Source organism: Acinonyx jubatus, chromosome E4 (assembly GCF_027475565.1).
Source record: "Acinonyx jubatus isolate Ajub_Pintada_27869175 chromosome E4, VMU_Ajub_asm_v1.0, whole genome shotgun sequence".
Classification (NCBI taxonomy): Eukaryota; Metazoa; Chordata; class Mammalia; order Carnivora; family Felidae; genus Acinonyx; species Acinonyx jubatus.
In genome coordinates, this window is record NC_069395.1 from 9,889,128 (window position 1) to 9,915,702 (window position 26,575).

Below are 26,575 nucleotides of genomic sequence, written 5' to 3' on the forward strand. Positions count from 1 at the left end.
TCTCTCAAAAACAAACATTAAAAAGAAAAAAAATGAATACGGCCTAACAGCCCCGCTGTGGTTTATTGTACTTCACTCCTCTGAAGACCATCTCTCAGTTCATACATTTCCAAAGCAAATGAAGTACCCCATCCCCCATATACCTGGCTCCCCCGTTACTTGAATTACAGACGAATGATATCTGCTGGCCCTCTAAAGAAAATACTGGTTTCTTTTCTTCATGATAACAGTGTTGGGAGTTAAGTAAGCATTTATAGCTTTTAATTCAGGGGGCTCTAAAGGGAAGCCATGAGGAGAGAGGAGAGAAAAAGGGGAAAAAAGGTGAGAAAGAGCTCTAACTTATAATGGAGTTAGTGAGTGTTTTTCTGCCACCTACTGGACTCTTTAGGATGTGCTATGCAAAATTACAGAACAACGTGGAATCTACTTATTTTTATCTACAAAAACCTTGGGAGCACCGCCAATTTCCCACCATGTACGTAGACATGGATGTTTTGCAAGTGACCTTTCAGAAGGCTAAATATTCCCTACAGCATGCTTTTTACCTCTGTTTAATTATTATTTTTTTTTTTTAAGGTTCTTTATTTTGAGAGAGTGAGCACGAGTGGGAGAGGGGCAGAGGAAGACACAGAGAGAATCCCAAACAGGTTCCACGCTCAGCGCAGAGCCCAAGGCAGGGCTCCATCCCACAACCCTGGCACCATGATCTGAGCCGAAATCAAGAGTCAGACACTCAACCCACTAAGCCACCCAGTCTCCCCAACCTCTATTTAATTCTTATGAACACCTCTACTTTTTGTTTCTTAAAAACCCCAAATCTAGTTTATCAAGGATTGTGCCTAAGTATATATAGTATAATTAAAAGGCCATATAATCTCCCCAACCTTTCAATATTGGAGTACCTCCCGGCTCAGTGATGGAATCACTTCTGTTTTTATGTGTTCATTCATCAATGAATAGATATTCATCTCATTGAGTCCTATGGCTTTAAATGCTACCTACATGTAAATTTATATCCAATAATTTTATCTCCAGGTCAGACTTTTCCTTGAATCTCAAATTCAGAGATCCTACTGTCTACTCAACATTGCTTCTTGGGTGTCTAATAGACATCTCGGTCCTGATGTGCCTAAATCTTTGCTCACACTTCCAGTGCACCCTTCTTCCTGCACACCCCTCCCCCAGACACATACTCGTACCTCCTCTAGCAGTCTTTCCATTTCAATAAATGGCAATTCTATTCTTCCAGTTGTTCGACCCGAGTCCTTGGCGTCATTCTTGATTCTTTTCCTTTAGCCACACCCCCCATTAAATCCATCAGGAAATCCTCTTGGATATTTCTGGAATCCTCGTATGACCACTCCACCCTGGTCTAAGCCATCATCTCTCGCCTAGATTGTGGCCGTGGCCTTCTATCTGTCCCCCTACAGTCTATACTCAAGAAGGCAGCCAGAGTTGTAGAATCAGATCATGTCACTCTGCTTAAAATCCACAAGGGATTTGGGGTCCCTGGGTGGCTCGGTCGGTTAAGCAGCCGACTTTGGCTCAGGTCATGATCTCACAGTCCCAGAGTTCAAGCCCCGCATCGGGCTCTGTGCTGACAGCTTGGAGCCTGGAACCTGCTTCAGATTCTGTGTGTGTGTCTCTCTCTGTGCGCCCCACCCCCCTCACGTTCTGTCTCTCTCCATCTCTCAAAAATAAATAAAAATGTTTAAAAATTAAAAAAAAAACAGCATTAAAAAAGAATCTGCAAGGGGTTCATATGGCACCTGTGGGAAGGCGCAGTGGGGGACGAAGGAAGCCCAAGTCCCTGCAATAGCCTGCAAGGCTGTCCATCTGGCTCTCGCTACTTTTCTGATCTCATTTCGTGCCGACCGCCACTCACCACACTCAATACACTGGCCTTCACGTTATGGTTCCCTGACCACAGACTCTCCCCCTACAAGTACCTTGTAGCTGTGGTTCCCAGGAGTAGTCCTTCCTCCCACAGACTTTGAACTCTTCTCCCTCAAGGCACCTTCCTGTCCCCTTCACCACCACCACCACTCAACATGCTACTAGTTTTTCTCCTGAGCACTTACACCTTGCACAAACTCTGATTTTGCCTATCTCCCCCCTCCCTTCCCTCCCCTGCCTGTCCTCTGGCCAGAGTGGGAGGGGCTTTACCTGTGTGTTTCCCGCTGTGTCTCCTGCCCCTACACTACCTGAGACAAGGCTGACACTCAGTATTTGCTTAATAAATGAACCATACGTTTAGATCATTTAATGGGTGAGGGAAGGTATTATGTAATAGATTGGAAAATTAAGGAGAGAACAGGCTTGTAGTTGTCTCTATTTCTGATGCTAAAATGGCTGCCTTTTGTTTCACATTTTTCTCACTACATTTGCACATTATTCATTTCATTTTCATCAACTCCTTCACTGACACACGGCATTGGAATCCGTACCAGCAAAATCACACACGAGTTCTACATCTTGGCATTGAGCTTCAGAAAGATATCGTACCTAAAATTTCCTACAGTTCTTTCAGTTTTCGTTTATGAAAACAGGTTTTCAAATGAACCAGGTTAAAAGGCAGCAAAGCAGCAGCATCGGGAATTACACACACACACACACACACACACACACACACACACACACACACCCAGCTAACTGGGCCACTGTGGGTGCTCCCAGCTTCCGCCTTCCCCTCCCCCACGAGGTGCTCTGAAGGTCAAGCAGGGATGGAGCATCCAAAGCCCCCCCTGCAGGCAGCAGTCTTCCTTCTCTACCAACTTCTCCACGCTGGTTCACCTGAGGAAACTGGCCAGGGAGCGGGCAGGGTTGAGTGAGGAATTATGTGGACTGAGGAGAGATGTGAAATATGAATAAATGAACGCACGCATTCGCAAACCTCTGCTCCCCAGGGGAACTGCTGTCAGAACATTACCTGGCAGGATTATTAGATCTTTATTTTCAGTTTTAAACCGCATGCATGCACTCAGTCACTGTGGACAAGAGTGACATCACTGGGGCACCTGGGTGGCTCAGTTGGTTAAGCGCCGCACTCTTGATTTCAGCTCAGGTCATAATCTCAGAGTCGTTAGATCGAGCCCCGTGTTTGGCTCTGCTCTGCCCTGAGCCTGAGTGTGGAGCCTGCTTGGGATTCTCTCTCTTCCTCCCTCTCTGCCCCTTCCCTGCTTGCGCTCTCTCGCTCTAAATAAATAAACATTAAGAAGAAAAAAAGAGGAACATCACTGACATGCCCCTGCCATCAGGGCATTTCTCAACTTTTTCTACATCATGGCAGGTGATGGTGGGAATTCTCTGAAATTCCCAGGTGACCAGCCTGGGAGCTCCAGCCACCTTAGGCCCTGCCCAGCTGGCCCTAGAAGCCTGAGACCAGTAGCTTGAGGCAAACTACTATGAAGCTCTAGGGAATAAAACTCAAGCCACTGGTGAACATTTTCTCCGGGGCGGGTGGCGGGGGCGGGGGGGGGGTGCACTCTGATCGACACTGTGAACTTACACCCACCTCAAGCACAGCAAAGGCATTGGATACACTGAACTGCATTGAAGCAGTGTCGCTGGCCTTATATTGTATAAGTGGGTTTTCGTTCTACAATTCAGAGTAGGCTCCCCTTGTTTTAGTCCCTTTAGTTTGCTACTAAACTGTTTTTTAAAATAAAAATGTAAATGCTGAGCAAATTACTCAAGTATCACAAGTCCATCAACACAAAATCACGGTAACCCACGTGACATTGCAAGTTTATTTTTACGCACATGTTAAAAGAGGTAGGAAATGTGTGATTTTGTAAAGCACACCCTGGAAAATGAGGCACCATTTCTGAATGGGGTTGTATTTCTCAGTACATTTATACAGTACTGGAAACCCACCTCAACTTTCCAAAGGACCGCTTTCTACAGAGCACAGCACAGCCACAACGGGCTCTCCAGCCGAGTCTCCCACAGTCCACAGAACTGCATGGTGCTGGACTGTGCTGAGGAAGGAAGACACAGGCCAACTCCGATCCTACTTTGCCATTCAGTGGCGCTAAGTACCAAGAAACAGAAATAAAAGCCAAATAGATTGAGGAGCGTTGAATATTTAATGAACTCATGTAGCGTAAAACAATACAAATGTGTGTCATTTTAAAACTTTACTGTGAAGAATTAGGGTTTTTGCATTGTATTAATGGTAACTGGTTTAATAAGTGTAAAAATGTTTATCGAAAAACAAAATCCCAATGAAATTATAAGTAAAATTACTTTTATTTTCATAAATAAAAAATGCATTATACAAACAACACTTTTGTTGGCGGTCATTATCCAGTTTAAATGAAGGGCGAAAATATACGCAACACTTAACACAAAGTTACACCCTCTACAACCTTCATGCAGCTGCTTGATGTGTATCACCTTCCCAAATTTCCAACGCCACTTCAAAGAAGATATATAATGGGGTATTTTAGTCACAAAGCGTCACTTTTGCTCAGTCAACACAGTATTTCTTACTTGCTCATGTCGAAGTTGCCAATTATTGATTCAAAGTAATACCAGTATTTCCTGCATTTTACAAAAGCACTGAACATATGACATGTTTTCATTCCATATATGGTAGTATAACCCCCAAGTGTCAACGTGAAAATTTAGCAACTAGGTTAATGAGTACTAGTACCCAAGATAAATAGGTCCTACGAGGCCGAGAAGAACAAGCCGGCACAAGTTTAAAGTTTTGTCCATAAATGGCAAACAGCAAACAGACGAGTGATTTTGTAGTGTCACGTAATATACAGTGAAATTTCATTAAAGTATGTTTCTGTAGACAGCAAAACAAAGGTAAAAGTCCAGTTATTACTCCACTTATTCTAGAAACTGCAGTTTCAAATATTAAATGCTATACAGTAGTTATTAGCGTTTCCGTATATTAAAAAAAACTCTCACTGATTCTTTGTAGTTTTCAAGAGTGAAAACTACAACTTAAGTAATTCTTTGCACACAATACTGATTCAGGTAGGAATAATCTCTTTATTCTTCACCATGAAATGTTTACTCCTATTTCAACACCTTATGCAGATTTCACTTGTCTGTCACAGGGCTACCACGTGGAGTCAATGGTTTACCTATGTAAGTGTTGAGCAGAGTGCCGGGCACGTAGTAAGCTCTCAATATACACTATTTCTATTGAGTGAACCAATCTGTCATTTGTAATAGGAAAATTAGCTAACGCCCCAGAAGAATAATCAAAAAAGATAATACTACAGACGTGTGACTTTTGTTAAAGCAGCATGCATCCACTATTTCCCAAGTCTGTGTACACGCTAAACTGTTTCAAATATTACAAGCTGATTTTAAGTTCATACTATATGTTTGCTCTTGTTTTTGCTATGGCCTTTGGCCTAAAGCAATACGATTCTGATAGGATGTGTAAATTAGAAGACCATATAGAAATAACGCACACTGAAATCAGTAACGAAGGCATCTTAACCATAACTTCTGTGACCAAAAAGTAGAGTTAGCAGTGTAATTCAGGACAACCTATCTCGCTTAGGGTTGATGTTTTTTCTTTACATCGTGAAATACCTGACTTCTGCAAAAACGTTTCATTGTGTTCTCTCACATGGGAACATGAAGAGCTGTCACAAAGTTCTGTCCTCGAAGTAAAAAACCCATTAGAAAAAGTACTTGTAAAAATCACTGTAGGTTTATTGAAGCTGAAATAAAGTGCAGGGCTACCAGAACAGAAGTTCTTAAATGGTCTCAAAATACCTATAAACACTGATTTTTTGGAACAAATTATAGCTTCTTACAAATGTAAGGGATGTGAAGAGAACACAACAAGTCTGTGTGACACCATACTGGAAAGAGGAAGAAAACTGGTAAAAACCAACTCCTGTCATTCTTCTGGTATCAGGTAAGAGGAAGGAAAATAAAACTTTTTGTGTGTGAAGACAGAAAGACATACCTGACGCCACGTGATTCTGGCCTATATTAACCTGAAACTTACTACAACCCAGACTTTGAAGAAAAAAAAACCCAACCCCCAAATACGCCCTTCAGGGGCACAGTAAAATCTTTTACATGTTGTCCTGATTAAAAAGGGTTTGGAAACAAAGCATGAAACATCTCTACTATATTAAAAATCAAGAACAAATAAACTGAAGGCAGATTCCCTCCGAATGTACTAAATCATTCTACGGGCTTCAGAGAAAACCTTTCAAGAAATACGAACTGAAGTCCCAGGGTTTATCTTATCTACTAGTAGAGAAATTCGAAGTGCACATTTTATCAGTGTATTTTAGGAGATGGAACATCCCGTGTCCTTCTGAGGTCTGGTATCTGGTTCTCTGACAGGCTTCACTGCTTCTTCTGCTTTGGGTTTGGTCTAGGGAGAAAAAAGAAATACAGTTTTACGTACATAATAAACTAAGATTTGGAAAACAAACACTAGGTCTTTTCCACCTTAGACTTTTTATTTTTATTTATCTTTGCTTTTAATTTTTTTATGTTTATTTTATTTTTGAGAGAGAGAGAGACAGAGACAGAGCGTGAGCGGTGGAGGGGGAGACACAGAATCCAAGGCAGGCTCCAGGCTCTGAGCCAGCAGTACAGAGTCCGACACGGGGCTCGAACTCACGAACCGTGAGATCCTGACCCGAGCCATGGTCGGACGCTTGACTGACTGAGCCACCCAGGCGCCCCCACCTTAGGCTTTTTAAAGATGTTGTATTAAATTATCCAACGCTGAAATTAACAAAGCTTTTCCAAACGCTACATATCAATTCAATTTAAGAAGTAATCAGAAAGCAACGCTTCAGTGAAGATGAAAACCTAGGCAGGCAAACATCAAGCTAATGGTGCTTGCACTCTTTCTGAGGACGGAGAAACTGAGTGATGAGTCTCTGCATGTGGAACTCGTAAGTTTGAAAATATCTCAGGACAGTAACAGGCTACTTCGTATTGCATTATTTTAGAGGCTGACCAGGATAAAAAGACAGTCATTTTAAGTACTAATGGTTTCAGAATGGGTAGGAAATTATATAAAAACCCAATGTCAAGGAAAGAGCTATGGCTGCAAATTAATTCCCATTCCCTATTTTTCACAGACCCCTCCTCTTCGGGCAGTCAGACCATAAATTTCCCACTTAATCTCATCTTTGATTTAGTACACCAACATGTACTTAGATATAAATGAATAAAAGCAGTCTTATTTTACCCCTGGATGATTTCATGGAACGTTGAAATAAGGTCAAATCTTCAAATACCCTGCAGCAGCTAAATCAAAAACAGAACATTGCTATAGCAATATAAACATGGATAAGCCATCCAACCTTAGACAACTTCTCCCACATGTTCCTAAAGGAGGCTCTGATAAATTGTAAAAAGGCAAGATAATGTGTTGAAAACAGCCTCAGTTATGTAAGAAATCAGAAGATAATTAAGGCCTAGAGATCGAATCTCTGACACAATTCAACAACACACATCACACCAACACTGCAGTTAGCTAACTTAACATTTAGGCAAAGATACATATGTGTATATATCTAGATCTACTTAAGTAGAGAAAAATAACAAAATGCTAACTCTGAATTCTCTTTTTAAACCTCTGTGAACAAACGGAAAAAAGCCAGTCTCGTACACTGTCATCCTTGGGTCTTTTGGTGAGATCAAACGAGGCCAGCGTTTCCGGTGTCCATTGTGCACTTGTCGGAGGGAATTCAAAAGGTACAGGCTCTACGAGACCGTAATTTGCTTTGAGTTCCAGCTGTGGGGCTTCTGTTGGAATTTTTTGAAAGTAACTGCAAAAAGCAATTTCAACAGCAATTCATTCATTCATTAACTACTTGAGCGGCTATTGTGTTCAAGGCCCTGTGCGAGAAAGAGACCATTTAATGATAGGACAGAGAAGATTCTCCTGCCTCATGCGGCGTGCATGAGTAGATGAGACACTCAGGAAACCTGTCCACTACAATGCAACGTAACAGAAGCTCTGACGGACATCACATGCCGTGAGAACATGCTGTCGGGGGAAGAGGGAGGTTCAGGAATGCTTTCCAAAACGGGTAAGGCGAGTTATACTAGGCATATTTGACGAAGTAAAAGGGCTCGGTATGACCAGGTGTGGCATGTTAAGGGGCAGACTGTAAAGAGAAAGAGCAGGGACAAGACAGATTCTACCCATCCACATAGGTGGTCATCTGCAGTTTGAACAGTGCTGACCTCACAATGGAAAACTGCTTGACAGGACTAGGCAGGATGGACCGAAAACCCATTTCCCTGCTTTACAGGTGGCTGTGAGCAGGGTGGGATGCCCACGTGAGAGCAGCAGAGAAGCTCCATGTAACTCGCAGGGAAGAAACACCAGGGAAACGAAGAAGAGAAAACTGAGACACTGTAAGTGAGCTCTTTGTTAATAACCTACGTTAAAATTGTAACATCTGCTTTTATTACGTTAAAATTGTAACATCTGCTTTTATATGTATCAGAAGCAGGTTGAAGCGAGGTCCAACAGGAGGGAACTTTACCACCAATTTAAAGAGAAAATTCGAGTTGAGTGCAATGTGACACAAAGTGGGGCAGAGACTGACTGGGAGCCTGTGACAACAGTATTGCTATTTAAACGCTGTGACTAGATACACACGCTAGCATTCGTACTGCCAAAACACCGAGCTGTACTCACATGAACCCATTCTCTCTCTGACACTTCTCTAGGGTGTTTGTCACAAGATTTCCGAGCTTCCGAAAGAACAAGTGTCCTGAGGGTCTGACCGTTGGCCCAGGTCCCTTGGTTTCTCCATATTCTTTGCACAGTACTTCTGCCTTTGCATAAACTGCAGGTGAAAGGGATATAAAATCATCTGCTTATTGTTTATACTAAGGAAGCTTTAAGTCAGAGATGATGGCAACTTTTCTGCTCCTTACCTAGTGTGACAGTGATACCAGTAATAGAGTAAGGGAAAGGGGCTGTTTTCTACAGGTTTTCTGGTTTTTGAAACGTTGTTTCTCTCTCTCCAGTTCCTCACTTGAGTTCCCATCCTCTTTCATGAACTCAGCCAAAATCTCTTTTAACCGCCTATTTCTTTCATGATAAAACTTTTGTGTTTAAGAAGGGCGTTAATATTCTGGCAGCAATACTTACATTTTTCTGCTTCTTGGAGAGACCGGATTGCTTCGCCACATTTATCACTAGCCAACAAAGTCTGACCATGATAACAGTAAGCCTGATAAAGGAAGAAATTCTTATTCATTCTCTCCCCAAACGATGCTTTCTGCTATCATTGTTTTATAAATGCATCAGATGAAGCGGACCTTCATCCACTGTTTGAATATCAATGGCATCCCTTACATTTCTTTACTTGAATAAACTTCCCCCAATCTCTGCTAGTATAAAAAAGTGGGATTATGTCACGCTTTGAACCAAACTAACCTTCTAACCATGGGGTGAGAGGAAAAAGGATTTTCTTTTAACATATGTATATTTTTATTTTGGAGAGAGAACGTGAGCAGGGGAGAGGAGCAGAGGGATAGAAAGAGAATTCCAATCCCAAGCAGGCTCCGTGCTCAGCGTGGAGCCCAACGCGGGGCTCGATTCCAGGATCCTGGGCTGGGATCCTGACCTGAGCCAAAATCAAAAGCTGGATGCTTAACCAAGTGAGCCACCCAGACGCCCCGCAAAATTTAATGTTTGTGCTTTTTTTTTTTAAGATTTATTTATTTTTGAGTGAGAGCGCAAGCAGGGAAGGGACAGAGAAAGAGGGTGACAGGAGACCTGAAGTGGGCTCTTCCATGACAGCAGCGAGCCCAAGGCGCGGCTAGAACTCCCGAACCACGAGGTCATGACCTGAGCCAACATCAGACTCTCAACCAACTGAGCCACCTGGGAGCCCCAAAAGTACTTTTCTTTCATTTTTTTTTTTATTTTTTTTTTTCAACGTTTATTTATTTTTGGGACAGAGAGAGACAGAGCATGAACGGGGGAGGGGCAGAGAGAGAGGGAGACACAGAATCGGAAACAGGCTCCAGGCTCTGAGCCATCAGCCCAGAGCCCGATGCGGGGCTCGAACTCACGGACCGCGAGATCGTGACCTGAGTTGAAGTCGGACGCTTAACCGACTGCGCCACCCAGGCGCCCCAAAGTACTTTTCAATAATGAAATTGGTTTCTAAGATTTGGGCACTGCAGATAAAGGAGGGAAATTACTGTGCTAATGCAGAGGGACAGGGAGGGAGGATTCTAAGGTTAATAATAACTAAACAGGTTTCAAGAGAAAGGTTATTAGCCTGAAAAAGAACATGCTCACTCTAAATGTCTGTATCAAACCCAAGCATTGCACATGGTCCAACACTGTATGCCTGAAAACAGATCCCAAGGTAGAAGAAATAAAAGTATCTACCCGGGTCTGAAAAAGGTGTTTGATGATCTCTCACGTGATATTCTAACCAACAAACAAGTGAGTTTGTTTGGTGGGTGGAAGACACTGATAAGTAACTTCTAAAAGAGTGCTTATTAAGGTTTCTTCACAGACTGAGGGGATATGTTGTGTGGTATGCCTTAAGATCAGGATAAGTAAATATCTTCTTCAATGTACAAGATGAAAGGAGAGAATTCTCATTAAGTATACAGAGGTTCCAGCTTAAAAGTGGGTTTGAGGGGCACCTGGGTGCTTCAGTCGGTTAAGCGTCCAATTCTTGGTCTCAGCTCAGGGCATGACCTCATGGTGTTTGGCTTGGTGCTGACACATGGAGCCTGCTTGGGATTCTCTCTCTCCCTCTCTCCCTGCCCCTCCCCCGCTTATTTTCTCCCTCTCTCTCTCAAGATGAAAAAGTAAACTTTATAAATATAGACATAAATATATATATTTATATATTAATTTTATATTTACATAAACACACATAAATACATAAATAAAATAAATAAACTTTAAAAAGAAGTGGGTTTTAGGGGGCCTGCCTTAGTTGGTTAAGCATTCAACTTTGGTTCAGGTCATGATCTTGCAGTTTGTGAGTTCGAGCCCCGTGTTAGGCTCTGCTGACAGCTCGGAGCCTGGAGCCTGCTTCCGATTCTGTCTCCCTCTCTCTCTGCCCCACCCCTGCTCACACTCTCTCTCTCTCAAAAATAAATAAAAATTAAAGAAATAATAATAAAAAATAATAAAAAGTGGGTTTGAATCAAATAGTAATTCCATCACTATAACCCAGTGCTACAATTCTCCGTCGTCTCTTTCCACCCACCTCAGCCCACAAGAGTTGCACTGGCTGTCGGTAAACATTTGACAGCTTTCCATTATTTATGCAATGCTAATTTACAAAATGACAGACCTAGCAAGCACGGGGCTAGAAAGACAGTAAATTTACACTGGTTTTCAGGTTATCAGTACTTACATAAGCTGTGTAGAAACACATTTTCAAGTGAAGATATTTTCTCCATTTAGCAGAGTATGCAGGCTCCAAACTGGATAAAGCATGATCTAAAGTTACATTTTAAAAAGCAAAATATAATTTCACCCCGATTCACTAGAAGATTTTTAGTTCATGTGTTCATGATCATTTAGTTCAGATGCTAAAAGCAGAATGCCATTCAAGTCTAAAACTCAAGCATTTACATATTTTCTAAAAAAAACTTTGCTTTAAAGTGATTTTCCCATAACTATATTTTAACTGCGTAATAAGACTGAATACCATGTCACCTCCTTTGATAGGTAATGCAACTTAGGCTTAAAATAATGATAAAAATAGAACTTTAAGAAAAATATAAATTACACTGTTACACTTTTTCCTTTCGTTATATAATACAGCAAGCTGCATAGTGTGGTAACCCCCGTCAGCAGCAGACACTCTCCTTCCTGGTCCATCGCCCCAGGCTGAACCTTCCCTAACACGCACATTCACATCCTGCCAACTTCTCTCTCATCCATTTCTCCTCTGCTCCCTACTTCTCTGTTTTGTCAAAGCTTCTGTCCCTCCACAGACCACGATCCCTTCTTCCTTAACACTAAGTGGAGTCAGCCTTCACCTCACAAGCCCATTTCTCATCCTGCAATTATAGGGATTTTTAAAAAAAAATTTTTTTTAACGTTTTTATTTATTTTTCAGACAGAGAGAGACAGAGTATGAACAGGGGAGGAGCAGAGAGAGAGGGAGACACAGAATCTGAAACGGGCTCCAGGCTCTGAGCTGTCAGCACAGAGCCCGACGCGGGGCTCGAACTCACGGACCATGAGATCGTGGCCTGAGCCGAAGTCGGACGCTTAACCGACCAAGCCACCCAGGCACCCCTCCTTTTTTTTTTTTTTTTTAAACATTTTGTTTATTTTTGAAAGAGTACAAGTGGGGGGGGGGGCAGAGACAGGGGGACAGAGAATCCAATATGGGCTCTGTGCTGAGAGCAGTGAGCCTGATGTGGGGCTTGAACTCAGGAACTGTGAGATCATGACCTGAGCCGAAGTTGGAGGCCCAACCAACTGTGTCACCCAGGTGCCCCTATAGAGCTTTTCTAAATTCAAATCCAATCAAAACAGATTTGCTTTATACCTTTTCATGGGTCCATGATCTACCAAATAAAAGCCAAACTTCTAAGGCTACAAACCAATTCATGATCTCACACGTGCAAACTTTCCTAACCTTTTCTCCTATCACTCATCCTGTGCCTCAGCTAAGAGCATCTGTTTAAAGGTCCCAGAATGTGCCAAATTCTTCTTATCTCTGTACATTCTATAGAATGTTCTACTTTTCCCATATGCTAAAGCTTCCTAGCAAACTCAAAACTTCTATTTATATTTCAAAATAAGGCCCAAACACCACCTTCTCATAGAAAGCCTCCTCTAGCATGCCTGGATCCTTGAGGTTTTCATTTCACTGCTGTAGTCACATCTTATCTTATGCTATTATAATGTGGTTACAGGTTTGTTTCCTTCCCTAGATGTGACTCTGTCTATACACTGATCTTTGTATAGCTAGCAACTAGAGTAGTAACCATCCCATAAACAAAAATAAATGCATGTTTCCTGAATAAGTGAATGAAAAGAATAACAGGCTACTGAGAAGACCTGAGTTCTAGTCCTAACTTCCCAGCCTGCTAACAGTTAAATTATAGGTTAGTTATATTAATTCTCTGGAGTTTGGTTTCATGACAACCATAAGGTTATTATAAAGACCCAAAAAACTTCAAAACTAAAACACCTGTGTAATTATTACATATAACTGGTTAAGAACTATAACACTGGCCTCTCCATTAACAGTTATGCAGCATATTAACTGTGAACAGCTCTCATTCTTTTAACCAAGATTAATAAAATAATGTAGACATTATTCCAGTTTTGCAAATGAAGAAATAACCTAGAGAATCTTTTTGTTTTGCTTATTCCCTATTAAACCATGAGCTTAATCTGAACATCTAAAGACTAAAAATACAACAAGAGAATTATAAACTCACCAGCTTTTTGATAGAAGTTGGCTGTCTCATATGCCAGTGCAGCAATTAGGCCAGGCGCGTGTTTCAGTTCAATTGCTCGAGCGATTGTTACTGTCACCAAAGCACAGCAAAGTGAATGCATAATTAAGTTCACTTGCATTCATACTAAGCTAACTGTAATAGCAAAAGCCATCCCAACAATCTATTTGGCATTTTAACAATTTGTCAAGAATTTTAACATGAAAAGTAAGTTACAGAAAGTGCAAACAGAAACAGAAAACACTAATAAGCTTGCTGGTTCTGACACTATTTCTTTAAATCACTAGCTAATTACTAGATCACAAAAAACTACTACTACAAAGTAGCATGTCAGAGGAAAACTAATCCCTCCAGGGCACTGGAATTTGAAAGAAAAACAAAAAGCCTACAAAGTTTCTTTGTTGCTTTTACAGGAGTCTTCATTTATTTCCTGCCACTGAAAGGTGAAGAAAGGCAAGGCAAACAGTGGAAGAGAAAAAGAAATGAGCAAGGGAGATCGGGAAAAGAGGAGCTACATAATTCATCTGTTGCTGTCGGAAATGGCACGAAATTAAAATCCTTCTTAAAAGATCCGTTAAACTGCAAGGCCTTTTCCTATAAACCATGCATGAAGGCAAATGCTGACAGTGAAATTATTCCTCACTAGAAATTTCTCAAGATGTGAAACTCAAAATCAGCTAATTCTGATTAAAAAAAAAGAATTAGATGCCAGTAGCGATTTCTTAAAAAAAAAAAAAAAAAAAAGCAAAATCTTACAATATTTAGGATACCTTCTTGAGCTTCTGCCTGACACTGGACAACATAAGCTTCCAGGAGCCGTGCCTCTAAATCCCTCCCCTTCTCTACAGGTGTAATGAGCTTTGGGATATGACTTTCCTGAGAGAGAAAGAGAAACAAAAATAAAGAAGTCAAATTTTATTTTAACCCAATTGTTACAGATAAACAAAATGGAAGTTATTAGACATTCAATTTGGGGATTTATCAGAAACTCGGGGTATCTGGCTGGCTCAGTCAGTAGAGCATGCAATCCCTGATCTCGGGGTTATGAGTTCAAGCCCCACAGTGTTTAAAATAAAAGTCTTGAAGGGGGAAGAAAAAAAAGAAAAGAAAAATTCCGGACAGCAAAATTGTGTAAAGAGGAGCGATATTAAGCTTATAGAGAATAAAAGTTCCTGTATACTAAAACTTAAAGCTTCTCATAAACTTCTGCAAACTTTGGGCCAAAATACATAGCTTAGATATGCAGGTCGTTATTTTCATCTTAGAAAATGTTTAACTGAAACAGTAACCAAAGTTCTCTTTTGCATGATGGCTAGAATTATTCACTCATTAATAATAGCACAGTCTAAAGAAGTCTATAATTTAATAGATAACTCAGGATCACAGGTTTTTAATTACTGTAAAAACATCTTTTTTTTTTAATGTTTATTTATTTTGAGAAAGAGAGCATGAGCTGGGGAGGGGGGAGGGAGACAAAGGGAGAGGGAGGGAGGGAAGGGGGCAGAGAGAGAGAGAGAGAGAGAGACAGAGAGAGAGAGAGAGAATGAATCCCAAGCAAGCTCTGCACTGTGCAGACGCAATGCTCAATCTCACGACCAAGAGAGAAATCAACATCTGGGTCCTTAACCAACTGAGCCACCCAGGCGCCCCCTGCATCCTATTTTATCATGAGAGAGCCCATCATTGGCCTCTGGAAGGCGTTCAGTAAATATCAGTTTAATTAGAATGAAGTGGGGGTAATCCTGATTACTAAATACGTTAGTCTTTTCTCTAATTTCCATCATAGCTCCAGGCAATTTAATATAATGAGTGCAGGCTGACTGCCCTTCAACATTTTCACTGAGATACAGACAATACACTCAGAAGTTCAGTTTTGCAGGACCATGACTATCCCGGCAACTGCTGCACCCAGATGGTAAGAACCATCAATGTGTGTACTTTGTTTTCTCCTGTCTTTTCCAAAGAGACAGGTGATTACAGCTTGAGTTTTCCAATCGTAAAAGTCACTGATAGGGTGTGTGACTAGCTCAGTCAAAAGAACATGTGACTCTAGCAAGAGAGAGCACAAGCGAGGGAGACAGAAAGAAAGCGGCTCATGCAGGCTCCATGCCCAACGCAAAGCTCGACGCAGGGCTCAATCCCAGTACACGGTGATCACAACCTGAACCAAAATTAAGAGTCAGACACTCCACCAACTGAACCACCCAGATGCCCTGAGCATGTGACTCTTGACCTTGCGGTCCTGAGTTCAAGCCCCACGTTGGGTACTGAGATTACTTAAACAAAAACTTTAAAAAATAAAAATTAAAAAAAACAAAATTAACTGATGACTCTCTGAAATGAAGACATGTGAGATTCTGTAACTGGCTGCACTCATCAACAAAGTACTTAACATAAGAAAAACAGGACATACAGTAGATTCTTTTTACATAGTGAAATAATTCTTTCCTCCAGCCCCCAAAGGAAGAAAATTTAATCAAGAATTAAAGCATGAGGAATACATTTTACTGTCATATTACTTTACCTTTAAATGTTTAAAAATCCCCGCTGCAATTTTTAGGCTTCGATGGACTTCTTTTGCTTCATCTTCTGTTATGCTTAAAGACAGTGATTACGTCAGTTAGAGGATGAATCCTGTTTCTTGTATTAAAACCAACAACTAGTGAATTATCATAAAACCAAATTAGTCATTTGTTTCTCACCACTAGTCTCCCTTTTAAAAAATCTGATTTGACAATTAAAAAAGTAACAAATGCACATGAAGAATATCCAGAGAAGATACTACAAATTAAAAAAAAGAAAGACTCTATCTATAGGTCTAGTTTTTCCTTCCAGATAATGTTCTGTGCATTAAACAAGTTCAAAATATTCTACACTTGGTGCATGCACACACTTAAAAAAACGCACACACACAATATTCACTATTCTGCTCATTTTAATCATATAAATTACTTTAGACATGATTTTACAACAGCACGTACAATTCAACTTTATTTTTTAAGATTTTATTTTTAATGTCTACACCCAACATGGGATTCTAATGCACAGCCCTGAGATCAAGAGTCACGTGCTCTACTAAGCCAACCACGTGCCCTGACAATTCAACTTTATTTTGAAATAGCTGCATATTATACACATGTTCACATGTACCACAGCTCATAGTTGCCAGTTTCATATTGCTGACATCCACGTCTACTATTATAAAAACTGCATCTTATTTCCTGTCACAATTCCTTAATCCTTCAAAACGTTTTTCACATACTTATCTTTGTATTTCTTTTTCTAGGAGCTGCCTGTTCATGTCCTTCACTTAGTTTCAATTGATTTGTTGATCCTTTCCTTTCCTCTTTATTTTCCATTACAAAAACAATTTGTCACATGCATCACGATTTTTTTGACCATCTGTCATTTGTTTCTAACTTTATTTCTGGTACTTTTATGCAGTCCAGTATTCAATTTTTTCCTTTCCTTGGTATAGGGTTTCATTTAGATAAGACCTCTGACAAGATTAGTTTTTCTTTGCAACACTGGGCTCCATAATTCTGACACTTAAAACACTAACATTATGAGGCAACCTCGCACTTAACAGAAGTGGTACTTTTTGTCAGTAGCTTAGACTTTTTAACAATGAAACTCCATATACTTGAGAAAGCAACACATATGCATATAACCCTCCCCTTCAGACTTACTTTTCTTTTCCAGCCAGTCTTGAAGCATATTTGGTATACCATAAAGCTACATTGAATCCCATGGAAATTAATTCAAAGACAGCATCCTGCTGGGCACTAGAATTATAAACATGTTCATTAACTTCTGTCAATTACTGACACATCTCTATATGAAGCCTATTGTACGCTGAACTCAAAATTCTAAAAACTGTATGCTAATTGGAAAAATGAAGAAAACAGGCCTTAAGATTAATGACTAAAAACAACAGCCCACTATGTACTTCATGATAGTAAACGTGTGAACAGTAGGTTCTCAAAGGTTATTGTACACAGAGTAGTTTTAAAAATATAAATGTGGGGGACTTAACTCCAGAGAATCAGAAAGTCTGAGAGCGGCCCAGAATCTACACTTTCAGTAAGTAACCAGTTGACTCTGGAGTGGGTGGTTCTTATACCACATTTTTAAAAAAATGGAATTCAGAGGAGACACCGCTTCAGGCTAGAATGATTCAAGAAGGTTTCATGGTATAGACAGTCTCTGAATTGTGCCTCGAAAGATGGTGGGAAGGGAAGCAGAAGGACATCCCAGGTGAGGGAATGATGCTATTAAAGGCACAAGAAGGATCAACATTTTTCTGAGAGCAGTGACCCACCTAGCATGATGGAGCACATGGTTTGCAAAAAGAAATCGAGGAGCAGGTCAAAAAGCCAAACAGAAGTGAAACTGGTAAAGACACTGAATGCCAAGCCTATCAGTACATGCACCACAAAGAAAAAGGTCTAAAAACAAGCACATTCCTTCAGATTCTATTACTAAATATGACACAAAGAAGATGACAAAGGCTTACTAAAGCAAATAAGGTAATGCCAATTTTTTAAATCACTATTGTTCTGAAAAGACCCTGGAAATTCATCTGTCTCAAATGATGAAAACAGAAGTAATACCCTTATTTTATACACATAATACTAACACACAGAAAAATGAGCCAAAAAGAAACTAGAATTGTGATTCCACTCTGTTATTTTCTATTTAACTGTTGCCACCATCATTAAAGGAATAGAGAAAGGGAAGTTTTTTAGATTAAAAAAAAGGGGGGGTGTTATAAAACATTAGTCATTCAAAAATAACCTGTGGTATCCTGTTTAACATAACATACAAAATATTGACACTTTTTTTTTAATGGAATGTTTCACAAATTCGTGTGTCATCCTTGAGCAAGGGCCATGCTGATCTCTGTACTGTTCCAATTTCAGTGTATGTGCTGAAGTGAGCACTAAACAAAATTTATAATTTTTCTTTTTTTTAAAGTAAGCTCTAGGCCCAACGTGGGGCTTGAATTCATGACCCCAAGATCAAGAGTTGCACGCTTTACCAAATGAGCCAGCCAGCTCCCCCGCTCCATGAACAAACTCTTAAAACCATTTTACCCCACTGAAAAAAAATTTAATGCATAGTTTAAAACCTTATTCTTTTCAGCATTCAGAACATTCAAATGAATTACATCTGGTGATCTAGTAGGCATATCTAATTTATTAGTTTACCTTTAAATAATAAGAGAGGTGCACCTGGGTGGCTCAGTTGCTTAAGCATCCAACTCTTGATTTTGGCTCAGGTCATGATCTGATGTGAAGAAGCAGGCATTCATACAGTACAAGACCTGACACAGCGCCTGAGTCCACATTCCTGCCACTGCCATGGCTGCCCTGGGCCTCTCAGCAATCTCCATTTCCTTCCCTTCTGACTTTATACAGTTTTCTACAGCAAACTGAGATCAAGATAATATGGCCACTTAACACAATGGTGCTTAAAAAAAAAAAAAGTTCAATAAAAATTTAGCACCATTATGATCTGGTTCCTGTTGTAACTAGATCTGTTCTGATTAGTTTCAAGAGTGTGATGAGAAAGTTTTGAGAGGAAATTTTTTAAAAGAGAAGAAACGGTGAAGAAAAATTAGGAAAAAAATAAAACTATGACTCAAAAGGGTATGGAGCTGGGGTAGAACCCGGGACAAATAGAAAGAGATTGACCAAAGGTATCTGAAGTACCCATCAGAAAAGAAAACTAGATAAAAATCAAAATTCTGCTCTGCTTAAAGGTAGGCAAAAGATTTGGATTCCAAATTCCCAAACTATTCTTTGCATGTCATTAATACAGCTAAGACTGTTGAATTCTGGGTAATATTTGTATGGATTATCTCACAGATTTGATCCAGGAGAAATAATTTAGATTTTTACTTAATTGAGTATATTAAGAGTTCAGGTCAAATGTTTTTAACCAGCTTCCCGATAGGAGAAAATGCTGATCAGATCTATGTTCTATTTCTTCAGATACAGAGGCAATGGGTTAACCACTGGCCAAATAGTTACAAAAATGGCTTCCATTTAGTACTGTCCACACACCTACCTTGGAACCTGTCCTTGTAATGTATCAGTCCACTTGAAATTTTGAATATATCGTAACTTGCTTTCTTGGGTAGATTCATCCAAGGAATTTATGAAACCTATAAAAAGGTACAGCCTTTTAGTTTTAGAAGGAATATCAGGTATTCTGTTTAGAAACTTTTTCAGATAATGACTTTTCCAGATACCTGTAGAAAAGACCTTGCCACCCCTCCCTTTTTATATCTCACATCTCCTTCTAAGGTAACATAATATGAAATATGTACACATTTACTTTTCAAAACATTAGAAAGACCAATACTGCCCTTACATTCTCATGTTTCTGAAACTCAAATATACCAAAAAATACAGACTAGAAGACTAGAATATTCAGATTTGTAAAGTCTAAGAATTAAATGTGAACTTCCGCATAGCTGTTTTTCAAAAACTTTGAAGTTCCTATAAATAACTAACCTTGTAAAAGTGAAAAATAGGAATCTGCTGCGTTCTTCATCATTTCTGGATTACAGCTCAAATCAGTGAAGAGTTCAAGCAGTCGTGCTCTGGACGATCTCAAGTCACTTATGAGAGACAGAAAGAGTAAATTAAGTCATGAATTATGATGAATCTATGTTAAAGTGGATTAAAAGTTTCAATGGTAAAAGCTTTAAAGTACCACACATATCCCCACCCACCCCCCCCCCCCACACACACAAACCCTCCTCTAAGGTATGACTAAGGGTACACAGGAATGAATTTAATTAGCACTAACACTGGGGGTAAGTGAAATTTCTGGTAACAACTGTTTTAAAAGTTGTACTAAAATAAACTCAGTCCAATCTAAGGGGCAAGTCATGTATACAATTATGTAATAAAAATATACATTTATATTTTAAAAAACATCAAAAGGGGCGCCTGGGTGGCTCAGTCCGTTGAGCGTCCGACTTCGGCTCAGGTCATGATCTCGCGGTCTGTGAGTTCGAGCCCCACGTCGGGCTCTGTGCTGACGGCTCAGAGCCTAGAGCCTGCTTCGGATTCTGTGTCTCCCTCTCTCTCTGACCCTCCCCTGCTCATGCTCTGTCTCTCTCTCTCTGTCAAAAATAAATAAAACATTAAAAAACATCAAAAAACACCGCCTGGGTGGCTCAGTTGGTTAAGCATCCGACTTCAGCTCAGGTCACGATCTTGTGGTTCTTGAGTTCAAGCCCCCTATCAGGCTCTGTGATGACAGCTCGGAGCCTGGAGCCTGCTTCAGATTGTGTCTCCCTCTCTCTCTGCCCCTTCCCGCTCTCACTCTGTCTCTCTCTCTCAAAAATAAATAAATGTTAAAAAAAAATTGAAAAACATCAAATAAACATAAGCATTTAAGATGGGAGAAAGGAATCAAGAATTAGTAAATTAAACAGATCAGTTCACAATGCAAGTTTTTTGAAAAATGGGAATTTAACAATGTTTACGCAATTCTAGTATCTGCTTACGTTTCAAAACTAGACATGATCTCAATATACTTTATTCAGTAGGAAACCCTGTTTTTATTTCTTTTAAAGGACAATTTCTTTAAAAGTTTATTTATTTAACTTTGGGCAGGGGGAGTGGGGGGAGCAGAGAGAGGGAGAAAGAGAATCCTAAGCAAGCTTCACACTCAGCATGGCGTCCAATGCAGGGCTTGATCTCACAACTGCTAGATCATGCATGACCTGAGCTGGTATCAGAAGCCACCCAGGCGCCCCAAGTAGGAAACTCTACTTTTGAATTGCATTCTAGGGGCACCTGGGTGGTTCAGTAGGTTAAGCGCCCAACTCTTGGTTTCGGCTCAGGTCATGATCTCACAGTTCATGGGTTCAAGCTCCACGCCATTTCCTTCTTGAAATCTCTTCTCCCTTTATTCTACTAACACAAAATATTCCAGGATTTCCTCTTATCTCTAGAAGTGCCTTCTACTTTTTTTTTTTTACATGTCCCCCCGCCCTCCCCCTTTTTTTTAAAGTGCTTATTTATTTTGAAAGAGACAGAGATAGCCCAAGTGGGGAAGGGGCAGAGAAAGCGGGAGAGAGAATCCCAGGCAGATTCTGCACAGCCAGCGCAGAGCCCAACACGGGGCTCGAACCCACAAAACCCTGAACTGAAACCAAGAGTAGGAAGCTTAACTGACTGAGCCACCCATGCGCCCCTGACATGTCCCCTTTCTATTCCCACCTTCAACAATGTTTAGTCTTTGGCTTTTTGCTTTTCTCTCTGAGGTCTTAACTTTGTATCCAATTGGAGATCTACATCTACCAGATGCAGCTTGGTCAGGTTCTAGTTCCACATCTGATTTCAGAAGGTAACTTGCTTAGTGAGGGTTCAGAAATCGTATTAAAGGGACAATGACTGAAGACATTTGTATATAAATGACTAAGACTACACTTAAATTGTAAGCACTGAGAGACTAGGGACTGTATATCCAGAACTTAAAAGGTGCCTAGGATAAAGCACGTACTCAAGGTTCTTTGTTGAGTGAAAGAATACTAACATCTAAAATATTTTAAGATTTACAAGAGGTATGATGTAGCAGTGATGTTTAGAGGACAGTGCAGACTTGATCTTAAATGGTCTAGATGGAATGTTTACTCTTTGGTATCAGCTCCATGAAGGCTTATTCCAAGAAAGCATATACCAACAACTATATACAACTAACGAGAGATGGGATGGTCTACCTTACTAATGTGTCATTGTTGAGTTATTTAACTAGAAGCTAGGCAGGAGTAATTCCCAGACTAGGGAGGAAAAAGAATTCTTAAGGCCTAGACTCAAATAGTTTGCTAGCTATTTCCAAGCAGGCACTCAATTTGCAACCCAGCTGAGTAAAGTTACGTTCACTTTAAAATTATAGAATTTCAGAAAAATGTACCTTATAAACATCTAATTTAGGCTGTTCATTTTACAGATGAATAATTAGACCCAAAGAAGTTAAGAGACTCATGCTACAGGTAAAACAGGTAAGCTGGGACCAGCCTCTGGGAGTCTAGGATCAGGGGTTGGCAAACTACAGCCTCTAACTCGTTTCTGTACGGCCCACCACTTGTGTTGGCAAAAATCAACAAAGAATATGCAACAGGGGAGCCTGGCTGGCTCAGTTGGTAGAGTATGCGATTCTTGATCTCGGGGTCATGAGTTTGAGCCCCACGTTGGGTGGAGAGGTTACTTAAGAAAAAAAATAAAAAACAAAAAGATTTTAAAAAGAATATGCAACAGCAGCTATATATGACCTCACAAAACCTAAAATGTTTACTATTTAGCTCTTGACAGAAAAAGTTTGATGACCTCTGATCTAGATTAATAAGCCAGTTTTCCCACCTTGTGCTCCAATTACTTTCCAGAAAAAGCAGCAACACTCTCAACTTTCCATTACTGGTGCCATCAAGGTCTTGATCATCTAGGTTCTGTGTTTCCTACAGACAGAATCCTTTTCAACTTCCCAGAGCAAATCAGATACCTGGCCAGTTTACTCCTCCTTTGATGTATCTTTTGCATCTCTTTCTTTTGTTCCAAACTGCTCTACTCACTATCCCTAGAATAAAAGTGTTCCTGACAGAAATGCTTTTCTCTTGTCCCTTCTCACAATCTAAATCAAGTATCAGCAAACCTTTTCTATAATGTTTTGTGGGTCATAAAGTCTCTGCTGATATTACCACTCTGCTGTTGTAGAGGAAAGCAGCCAAATGCAGCCAGAATAATATGTAAATAAATGGGGTGAGGGGACATGGCTCTGTTCCAATAAAACTTTATTTATAAAACAGGCAGTGGGACAAACCTGCAGGACAGTCTGCCAACCCATGAACTGGCATCTGATTTATTTAAACCCCAACTCAAGCCCTTTCTCCTATATGAACACCCTAAAGCCCATTCTAGGTCATCAGGATCTCTCCCTGATCAGAACTCCATGAATCTACTATCTGGCTAATTAACCAGGTAGCTAATTAACCAGTAGCTAATTAATCTACTACTGGCTAATTAACATCTACATACAACTTTGTGGAGTCTCTTGTACTTCTGTAACATGTAGCTTAACTCCTTCATTGTGATTGGTTTAGCCTCTCTGGGACTCACTGATCTAAAATTACGGACTGCAGCTTAGATGACTGCCAAAGTTTAAATAATCTGTGATTTAAGTCTTCACACATCATTTATAAGTTTAGAAGTCGTCTAAAGACAGGGACAATGTATTACATATTTCTGTATTGCCCATTCAATACAGAACCTAAAAAAGTACCTTGTATCCAAAAGTGGCTCAATCAGTAGTTATTGAGATTAAAACTAACCTGCATATTTTTGAAGCAGGAGGGCCAGCAGCTACACCATAGTAGTTAAAAGCGACAGGAGCTGTGGCTTTTAATGGGTTCCTATGAAACCAATGTGTCATTTTCTCCAGATGTTTCCTATAAACAAAAAAGGAAGTGTATAAAAATTAAACATAAAACATTTAATAACGTAAACAGTATAAAAATAAAGGTTTACTAAAAACATACATATATATATATTTTTAAGTATATATATTTTTTTAAGTATATATATATATATATGAAGCATACGCATATATAAATAAAATGCTTTATTGACATGAGTGAATCTTGTTGTAATGTCTATTTATTGTACTCTATATTTTAGAGAGAGAGACTGCATGCAAGTGGGGGGAGTGGGAGAGAATCTTAAGCAGGCTTCAGGCTTAGCATGGAGCCCAATGTGGGGCTCGATCCCACGACCCTGGGATCCTGAGCCAAAATCGAGAGTGGGACACTCAATCAACTGAGCCACCCAGGCGCCCCCTATTTATTGTAGTCTATGTTTAGATCAGGCCTGTAAAAACTTAGCACTTGGAAATTTGTCCACAGTTAACGACCAATGTTAAATATACTGGAGCAGTAATGTTTAAATTTTAATGTGCTTTATAAAAGTCACCTTAGCATGGGGAGAAGGTGGGTCTTGTTAAAATGTTGATTCTAATTCAACAGTCTAGGGTAGGACCTGAGATGCCAATGCTACTGGTCCCCAGACCACCCTTTTGAATAGCAAAGTACTGGAATGTGGTTGGACAGCTGCAAGTAAGGAGGTCACAGGAAGAGACCATAATTTCCAAAACAGGTATAAACAATGACCTTTATTTTTATTTAGACTGCTAAGGTTACTTAAAGTAAATAGGTTTTAAATGAACTATTTCCAACACAGTACTGCTTATGCCAATTAATTAGTTATAGCACATGTCTCTATGATAAATACACTTTCCATGAAATAGCTAATAAGCATCTGTATTTTCATTAAAAAAAAAAAAACCCACAATACTTGATCAATAACTTCCATTCTATAAAACCCAAAATATTTGAAAAACTACCTAAGTAAAATGCCAACTTAAAAAAATGAGGTTCCAGGGCACCTGGGTGGCTCAGCCGGTTAAGCATCTGACATCAGCTTAGGGAATAAACTCGTTGTTCATGGGTTGGAGCCCTGCAGCCGGCTCTGTGCTGATGGCTCAGAGCCTGGAGCCTGCTTCAGATTCTGTGTCTCCCTCTCCCTCTCTGCACCTCCCCCACTCATGCTCTGTCTTGTTCTCTCTCAAAAATAAAATAAAACATTAAAAAAAATTAAGTTCCACTCCTTTTTGGTAAAAAAAAAAACAAACAAAAAAACCAAGAACAAATTAAACAAAAAACAGCACATCAGTGGCCTAAAAGTCCTTGGGTAGACAATGCAAATACAGAAGGCCTAACTGAACACTTAAATGTGGCGATTAGATTACCGGAACCAACAGACACGAAATTCTGATAAGGTGTAATTAACTGAAAGACACTATACAATGTTGTTGGTTGACTTTTCTTACTAGGGAAAAATTTCCGTGGGCTGAACAGTATATGAAATACCTCCTTGAGCACCTCCCTTAAAATATTTACCTATTCACGACAAAACCAGATATTCAATGCATTGCATGCTCAATGAAAAACTGAGCAAGTTCCCTTACTCAAAACATTTAACGAGCTCCTTTAAAAATGTATATAAAACCCTCTAAACAATAGCCCCGTATACCAACTTTACAAGTAAATGAATACAGCATGTATGTGCATGTAAATCAAGCTTTCTAGAAGCAAAGGCACACAGTACACTTGATTTTGTGACAACAATTTGTCTAATACTCTTTTCAGGCGGCCTTCCACTGCCTGGATGAAAATGTCTGCAGTTCTGTGTATCTTTACTTCAGGAACGAAGAGAGTAAGTACTGTTTTCTCGGCCCGGCCCCATCTTGCCCCTTTGGAGACCTGCCATTCCTGTTTTCAGGAACTCGGAGGGTGGATAGCACAGCGACACGCCCACCCGCAGGTGCAAGGGTACTCTCAGAGCCACCAGCACAACGGCCGGTTAGACGCTGCCACCTCCATCGTCTTGGGTCACCGAAAGGGGACCCCCACTCGCGAGGCCCGGGCCCCCAGAGGAACCTACCTGAGCACCGCCCCCGAGCTCAGAGCGCCCACTTCCTGTTTACCACCCAGCCTCTTCCTCCCAGCCCGTCCCGTAGAGGCTAGCGGCGACCTTGCGCAGGCGCCAACCCTCGGAGTCCCTCATCGGAACAGGCATTTTTGTGGAAAGCCGATGCTCTCCACCCGGGACAGGCGGGCGGACCACAGCGAAACAAGCGCCCATTTAGTGTGTAAGGTCCTCGGTTGCCAGTGGAGACGCGGGCAAAGGGATTCGGCGATACTGTCGAATACGAATACGATTGATTCGCAGAGCCAACATTCGTTTTCTCCCTTTCGGTTGTTTCAAGGCAGTAGAAGACTTTTTTAGATCCCTATCCGGGAGTCTATGGAGACTGCAAAACGCGTATAAAGGGCGGGGAGGTGACCCTATCGCTTGGGACTCCAGGTTAACGCCAGGGGTAGGGGTATTTCTGGGAAACGCCCATTCTCATGACAAACTTACTGGATTTGTCGGGAGTCTGTGCAGCAATCCTCCTGATGGAAGAATGGCAATGTCCGAGTCCGAAAACGAGACAGAGGGAGGCGGGGAGCTGAGGCTGCCGAACCAGGCCTGCGCAGAGCCGGAGTCACGTGGCCCGGGCCGCCATGACAGCT

The 26,575-nt window shown here is 40.6% G+C and overlaps 1 protein-coding gene, 1 long non-coding RNA gene and 1 pseudogene across 5 annotated transcripts in view; 1 reads left to right on the plus strand and 2 right to left on the minus strand.

Annotated features, from left to right (window-relative positions):
• The window catches only part of LOC113603944 (uncharacterized), a 33,584-nt gene extending 18,823 nt beyond the window's left edge, over window positions 1-14,761 (plus strand). The window contains exons 2-3 of the long non-coding RNA XR_003425746.2: window positions 8,268-8,373; window positions 13,842-14,761. This is a non-coding gene — a long non-coding RNA (uncharacterized LOC113603944). The remainder of the gene's footprint in view (window positions 1-8,267; window positions 8,374-13,841) is intronic.
• BROX (BRO1 domain and CAAX motif containing) lies at window positions 4,233-26,556 on the minus strand. 4 transcript variants are annotated; one of them, XM_015061641.3, is made up of 13 exons: window positions 26,424-26,556; window positions 23,777-23,893; window positions 19,950-20,056; window positions 19,501-19,597; window positions 17,118-17,213; window positions 15,953-16,025; window positions 14,199-14,304; window positions 13,411-13,500; window positions 11,361-11,446; window positions 9,119-9,200; window positions 8,660-8,810; window positions 7,619-7,778; window positions 4,233-6,364 (listed from the first exon to the last, which is right to left on the minus strand). In XM_015061641.3, exons 2-13 carry the CDS (start codon window positions 23,875-23,877, stop codon window positions 6,278-6,280), a joined length of 1,236 nt encoding a protein of 411 aa, XP_014917127.1. In that variant the 5' UTR covers window positions 23,878-23,893; window positions 26,424-26,556; the 3' UTR covers window positions 4,233-6,277. The 4 variants fall into 4 exon arrangements, with proteins under 4 accessions (XP_014917127.1, XP_014917128.1, XP_053065371.1 ...); XM_015061642.3 differs by lacking the exon at window positions 26,424-26,556 and adding an exon at window positions 25,944-26,086; XM_053209396.1 differs by lacking the exon at window positions 26,424-26,556 and adding an exon at window positions 25,763-25,917.
• LOC113604016 (uncharacterized) lies at window positions 18,271-18,371 on the minus strand (annotated as a pseudogene).
• Window positions 26,557-26,575: the final 19 nt, after the last annotated feature.